General features: G+C 40.6%; 1 protein-coding gene across 1 annotated transcript; it reads left to right on the forward strand.

The window, feature by feature from the left end:
• The first annotated feature begins 5,536 nt into the window (after positions 1-5,536).
• LOC147618929 (uncharacterized) lies at positions 5,537-7,391 on the forward strand. The gene is made up of 6 exons (XM_086774382.1): positions 5,537-5,704; positions 5,867-5,970; positions 6,620-6,728; positions 6,820-6,900; positions 7,044-7,145; positions 7,254-7,391. Exons 1-6 carry the CDS (start codon positions 5,537-5,539, stop codon positions 7,368-7,370), a joined length of 681 nt encoding a protein of 226 aa, XP_086630508.1. The 3' UTR covers positions 7,371-7,391.
• Positions 7,392-7,868: the final 477 nt, after the last annotated feature.

Genomic DNA, 7,868 nt, shown 5'->3' on the forward strand with positions numbered 1-7,868 from the left:
GACGGTGGGGCACTTTTCCGTCGCCGCTTGAGAGAGCTCGTGCACACATACATGCCCAAGATACACATCCACTGGCGGTAAGTCCAATTCTTTCATGTATTTTTTAAAATCTCTGTATACATTGATATCAAATGATAAATCTAACTAAAGTGACTTTTTTTTTCAAATTGTAGGGATCAAGATGATAATGACAAGAAATATGTGTTGGCAATCCTCGCACAGGAGTTCAGCGTTGGTTGGGACGAGACCGCTGTATTGCATGAGATGCAAACGCTTCTAAAGCATCGACGGAACAATGCACGGTACAAATATTTGCTTTGCTATGTTATTCAAGTCTACTTCTTTCTTTGAGTAATATGGTTAAATTATTGTTAAATTAAATAAAGAAAGTTTGGAACGTCAAACACCTGAAACCTTCTCTAGAAAGTTCACATACTCTCGCACTTACACACACACGCATAGTACATGGACTCATGACTATAGAACACGAGCCTAAGGGGAATCGAACCCCTAAGTAGCAGCATAAGGCCACTCTAAGACCAAGAGGCTCCCCCTGCCACCCCACCCTATAGTTAGTATCATGTACAATCAAAACAAGCGATGAAAAAAAAGGATATCGAGGTAGAAACACATTACCATTTTCTTTTGAATTGATGAGCCAAGCTGTTTATGAACAATTGGAAACTATGCCTTGCCAAAGATATCAATCTCTAAGAACACCTCGTCGTTGTCAGCCATAGCCTCTTGAAGTTCCATCTCTGTTAGGCATATGCCGAGTCCATCAGGGAGTGGAGCATTGTTCGAGGTGGATTCTGAGATTTGCTCAATGTCAGCCTCTAGTAGATCTTCTCCTAGATCATCCGATAAATCTTTACCCAGATCATCCCCTTCATCATCCCTCGAAAAGGTGGTATCGGATGATCTAGGTGTTGTGAAATCAAATTTGCTTCTCTAATGTTGTGTCTGGTGTATTGTCGGGCTCTGTAGAGGTCATTGTTGTGTGTGGTGTATTTTCACGCTCAGTAGAAAAGGTGGTATCAAACAATCTTCGGCTTCTAGGGTTCACATGAACAATTTGCCACCATGGATTGCCATTTGGATTTTTGTAAAAGAAAGCTTGTTGCACATGCATCGGGAAGAGATAGGGCTCTTTGGTTGCTCGTAGGAGCTTCGATGAGTCAACGGACCAGAAGCCACTTTGTTCGTGCCTCAAGGTGGCCCTTTTTCCTTTGTACTCCGCTCGAAACCAACGCACCTTCAAAATTACCTGCAATATTATAATGTATATAAACTTGTTACTCAAAGATGCTGAATATTTCAATCATTTGGTTTGCATAATATTTTGAAACGAATCATGCGTACCTGTTTCATAACACGATAGTTAATTTCGTATATGCCCTCCAGATCCCCTATGTAGCCGAGCTCATCCTCAATCAAATTTGTGTCACAAGCACTTGCACGAGAGAGTTGATGAAAGGACGCAACGATGCAAGAGTCCTGAGTAACACGAAGATCATCAATCCTCTTGACGCGGAGATGCTGACCACACACCCACATGTTACTGTGAGCTCGGACCTAAAACCACATGGGAACCACATGAACATGTATGGTTAGAATCCAGAAAAACATGTAGTATTATTCAAATTAAAATATAACATTGGAGTAACTTACCATGGTGTCGCATCCTAGGCTAAGCTCAAACTCTTCTCGTGAGATTTCAAACCCCTGCCCTCGCATCTCTCTGATATGTGTATTCAACCATTCTAGGCTCATCGTTGGAGGTGCACTCCGACCCTTTTTGGATGCCCTACTTCTCCTGTTTCTCTCTTTGCATTCTTTGTCATGCTTGTCAATCCATTTTTGCATGCAATCTGAGTTATACACCACAAAAGTACTAAGCGCTTCCCTCTCCTCAGCACTTATCTTTAGTGGGACCCCTTGCCCACATAACATCTCTGTGGTTTCGTTGTCTGATTGTTCTTCTCTCCAACCAGGAGGAGCTTCGTTATCCACATGTTGCAAGTACTCGGATAGATAATACATGCACTCGTGAAGCAACCATCCCTCTGCCATGGATCCATCGGGTCTTGCTCGCTGGCGCACAAATCCTTTCAATACCCCCATGTACCTTTCAACCCAGAACATCCATCGTGTACTCACGGTCCCAGCAATCTCTATCTCTTCAACGAGATGGATCATAACATGGACTTGAATGTCAAAAAAGGAGGTAGGTAACTCCTTCTCCATCAGACAAAGGAGCTCAATACACTCTAGCTTTCGTTGCGGGATATCACGTGAGTCGATCTCTTTGGATGTAATCCATCTATAAAGAGAAACAATGTGATTAGCATAAGATTTTTGTGACAAAGAAGTAAGAACAATATGATGTTCCACTGTCAATACCTTGTCAATGATCCCAATCGATATATAACATCCCTAATACCCTCAGTCAAACAACCGTCGATAACAAGTGGCAAGACGTGCTGCACACAGATTAGCTCTAGTGTTAACAAATGATAATGTAATGGCACCTTCATTAGAAATTGACGATACATGTTAGAGAGGCACCATACCTTAATGAAGTTATGCCAGTCGTGTGTCTTTAGACCCGAAAGAGAGTTATCATCCATGGTAAACATGTTTTGCAATGAAGCACCATAGCCCGTAGGAGTACGTATGCATCGTATCCGCTCATTGATGATGCTTATCTCTTGCTTTGTGAGTACCCATGGTGCCTGTGAATAAGTAATATTTCCTGTCTCCTCATTGATTATAGGCCATAGTGATTGTTTGCAGTTGCAAATCTTTAGGTCTGCCCTTGCAGCCTCTGTATCCTTGAAGCCCATAAGATGATTCCAAAGCGAGTGTGCAACATTTTTAAATATGTGCATGGGATCAAGCAAATGAGTTATTTTTAGATCTTTCCAATACTCCAACGTATACCATATGGATGAATTTTGTGTCATTGATTTCTTGCCTCTCGACGACTGCCGCAAATCATATTCGTCATCATTATCGCTTGCAAGTTCTGCCTCCGGATCTATTAGAGGTCCGTTTGTCCACTTGACGTACCAATCTCTTGGAGTCATTCGCGTTGGACAACGTCCATTCTCCACTTTGCCATTAAAATGTCTCGCATTCGCTTTGGAATGTAGCACATGATCTGGAGGCAGAAATCGTCGATGTCGAAGGTATATATTTTTACTCAAACTTCGACTATATTTGGAGCGTAGCCAATCACCACATGGTGGACATGCTTTGTAACCCTTTGTTGATAGGCCTGAGAGAAACAAAAACTATTTTTATGTTTTCAACATCCAAATTTTTTGATTGTATAAACAAACAAACAACTAAAGAGCCCTGCTATACCTGATGCAAAGCCATAGGCAGGATAGTCATGTATTGTCCATATGCTAAAATGCCACGAACCTTGAAACTTCTATTACCCACAGGTTTTGACATATCAATAACATTTACTCCTTTCCATATTTGTTGCAAGTCATCAATGAGCGGTGCAAGATATACGTTGATGTCTTTAACTTGCCGCTTCCCTACATTGATGCATCATTTAAATTTGACATTTTTCAAATAGAAATGAGTGTGCTATTTAGAAATGAGAATATTTGTCACATACCAGGAATCAACAAAGACAATATTAAATGCTCTTTCTTAATTGACATGAATGGTGGGATGTTGTAGTTGATAAGAACTACGGGCCAAGTTGACCACTTGCTCGATCGCATGGAAAAGGGATTGATTCCATCCAAGCCAACTCCAAATTTTATATGGCGAGGCTCCCAATGAAACTCTGGCCATGTAGCATCGATATGCTTAAATGCTTTGCTATCGCTTGGAATCCTCATGACTCCGTCTATACTTGCATTTCTCGAACTCCAATCCATAAGCTTGGCTATTTCGGGGCTGCGGAAGATGTGTTCAACTCGTGGTGCCAAGGGAAAGTGTCGCAGAACTTTTATAGGGACATTCAAGGTTCCTGCCTTGAAACGAGCAATACCGCATTTGGGACAAGTGGTTGCATTTTCATACTCTCCACAATACAAAATGCAATCATTGACACATGCATGAATTGTGTTGTATTCGAGTCCAAGGGATGCGATCATTTTCTTTGCCTCGTCCCTCGACTTTGGGATCACATTGTTTGATGGTAGAATCTTGTTCGAAAGAAGCCTACCACTCAATTGTAAATATTTAATGAGCACAAAAGTGATTGAGAGCCATTATTTTTATGCAAACAAAATACAAATATAACTTACGATAGTAATGCAGAAACTGATGCATTACTCCATTGGTAGCGTGTTTGGAGATTCAAGATGAGTAAGGTCACACTCAATCTTGATATGGATGCACCATCGTAGATGGGCCTTGAAGCTTCTTCTCGTAGAATTTTTTCATGCGGACAAGTTTCTTCTTCACTACTTGCTTGGAACCAATCGTCGATAAACTCATTGATGTCATCATCAACATGTCCCTCATTGGTCGCCTTTTCTGTGCATTTTGCATTGTACTCATCTCTAAGTCGTTGATATGTACTTGGATCTTGTGTACATAAAAGCCTCATGTACTCCTCTGGCAAGATATGGTGACTTCGGTGAGAGCTAGATACACCCTCAACATCTGGACACTGCATGTATAAACATAGTCTACATGAAGAAATGATTTAAAGTAACAACAATCGAATTATTAAGTGATATAATCATAACATTAAAACCCTTTTTACAACACAATTCAAGCATATTAGCAGCAAAAATCTATACTCAAGATAACCTTAGACAAGACACTAAAATACCCTTAGTTGTATTACTGACGAGACAATGAAATATATCATCAAATATTTGTCAAAATTAAATGCTGATTGGGCTACAAAGCTGGATACATTATTTGAAACATACATAATTTAAGAGGCCGACACTTTATCTCAAATTTCATTCTCAAAGAGGGGCTAGTGATGGCCGACGCCATCCATAATTTACAAATAATTCCTCGCCAGCTTGTAATGATCTTGTAGCACACACTACTATATATATGGGTACATCTCTAATCATATAACATGGCTCGTGACTATTCTCACACTCCATAAAGTTACAATTTGTTCTCTCATTTCTCCCTCTACTACTATTGATTAGCCCTGCTATATTTCCTTGAGCATAGGGTCTTTCATCAATATAAAGCCGCGATCCACAATTATATCTAATGTTTCTTTCGGTGAGTGAGGCCGCATTAGCACAAAGCCCATATGTTGTCATACTTCTGATAAAGCGAACAAGTGCATGCCATGCACCCCAACCATAAATGGGCCCACAAAATGACATAAGAGTCACCTCTGAGTTTGCGGGCACGCGTAAATCCTGTGCAATAAAGAGACCTTGTCCGCCATTGGGAATGGTAGATGGTGCAATCACATATCGAGCACCCCAAAAGCTGAAAACCTCTCCGTCTGTTGGAAGGGCTGCTCCCAACCATCCTCCATAGCATCTACGATCGTACGTTTGAATGAGAGATAGAAGACGATCAGGCAATGGTGGATGATCACCCAATGTCTCTGATTGGGCACCGAGGGGCAAAGAAGTTGATGATGCCTCCATTTGCAACTGAAAAACGGCTTGACCATATCGTGTGCGTGGAAGGAATGAAGGATCAATTCCATGGTCTTCACAATCCTCATGAAATCGAGGATGTAGAACTGGTACGTGCTGAATAATGCATCATTGTTGATTATATGAAGGGTGAGACACACATGGAACACGATTAATAGTGCGGAGTAAACTTGGATATAAATTTATACATAGTTCTAAAATGACATCACTTACAATGGGATGCTCCCGTTCCTCTTGTGGTGGCATATCAGGACATGGACCATACTGCTCCATATGGGCAAAACATATGCGTCGCATTCGTCGATGAGTGCCATGGCAAGCTACAAACCAACATGGGATTCTTTCAACGTAATATGTTTGTGAGTCGCCTAGTGTCGTAGATGATGTGGAAGAAGAGGAACCATCTCCTCTCGCAACTACAGATGGACGCACAGGAAGAGTGGGAGGAGGCGGTGTCCCAGAGGATGATCCGGAATCTGCATTCATAAAATATTAATGTCATATTAATATCATTAAAAATCAAAGAAAACTTGAACAAAAATAATACACATAAAAAATCATCCTAGAAGTGTTTGTAAATGCTATGGTAGCGCACAATGCATATTTGCTTATCCCCAGGTTAGGAATAATGTTCTTCCCTCAGCAGAAACTAGTTAATTTGTAATCATACCTTCTTACTGTACTTATGTCCATATTAGAGACTTACAGTAACCTTGCACAAAATAGTTCTTCAAGGTGTAATTGACATGCACCCAAATGCATTAGCATAGCATATACGGACCGTCAGCCGGTCCATATGCACTATGGATGTGCAATTGGTCCATTCGGAGAGCTAGTACGCTCTCCAAATGCACCCAATTGAGCATCCATAGCGCATACTGACCGCTACATTTATCTATTTATCTATCCACCTACCTATGTATATGTGTTTATATATCCATCTATATGTTTATTGATCGTAAATTGTGAAACCTTGTAATAACACACTGTTGTTAAATGCTTAGGAAATTTGCGGTCGTCCCTGAGCATACACGCCCACCTGCGATGTGCAAAGATTCTTGGCGGCACTTCAGGAAAGAGATTCGCTTGAGAGTGACATGGCCTCAACAGAAGGTACACAAAGTTAATTCACTCAATGCATATGATAGGTACTTCTCGAATAGCATTAATTATATATTCATATAAAAGCGCATTTAATTTGCAGGAGGCAGCACAGGCTCGTGTCCAGTCAGGGCACACCTCTCGGCTTGGCCGGATGGGCTCTAATGGCTTTCGAGCACTCTTTGTAAGTGCACAAATTTTTTGTTCGACTATCTATAGGTATTTGTATATACATACATACATATATATATATGTATCCATGTATCTATGATCTCATATGCATTCAATTCACTTCTTACTTATATATATGCAATGTTTAAATGACAGAGAAAGGATTATGGTCGAGCACCATCTGCAGACGAGATACGGAGAGCCACAATTTACGGCTACAGAGCGCTACAGAAGGAGATGCCGACACCCGATGCTTTTGTAAGTAATTCTATCAAATATTATTTTATGCCAATCAAGATCTGCATGTGTTATATGTTATATGGTTTTTTTTATACTCAAATAGCCAATAGACATTTTTAATTGCAGGAGCAACATGGTGAGAACGACATGGACGAGGTTGCTCGACAGGTAGCAGCAGGGTTATCATCGCAACCACCCAAGAATGTACAAGAGGAGGACTCTTCCTCCGATGACTCCGATTAATGATAGAGCCATTTAGTGCTGAGTTTGTAGACATAATTTTTTGATACATATAGTCGCTCATTCAGAATGATGGCGCTCTCTCATTAACATTTTCTTTATGTATGTGTGTTTTTGGCCATGATGCACATGTGTTATATCTATCAAGAGTTTCTTGAAGTGTCTACCTCCCAAATCTATAGATTTAAATGTTAATTGATTGCAAAAATTAATTTATACTTACCGTAATCGATGTCGGCGATTGCTTTTTCAAAAGTCGATGTATGTCGATTCTTGGGTCTTTTGTCGTACACGAATGCGCGTGCGTATGTGTGTGTGTGAGAGAGAGAGAGAGAGAGAGAAAGAGAGATTTTTTATGATGTTTGTATACGTACGATGTGTGTGTGATAAAGAGGCAAGTGTGTATGAGAGAGAGAGAGAGAGAGAGAGAGAGAGAGAGAGAGAGAGAGAGAGACCAATGTTTATGTGAAGTGTGTGTGTGTGAGAGAGAGAGAGAGAGGG

The sequence above is a fragment of the Cibotium barometz genome, chromosome 34, assembly GCF_041138505.1.
Source record: "Cibotium barometz isolate CiBa-2024 chromosome 34, ASM4113850v1, whole genome shotgun sequence".
Classification (NCBI taxonomy): Eukaryota; Viridiplantae; Streptophyta; class Polypodiopsida; order Cyatheales; family Cibotiaceae; genus Cibotium; species Cibotium barometz.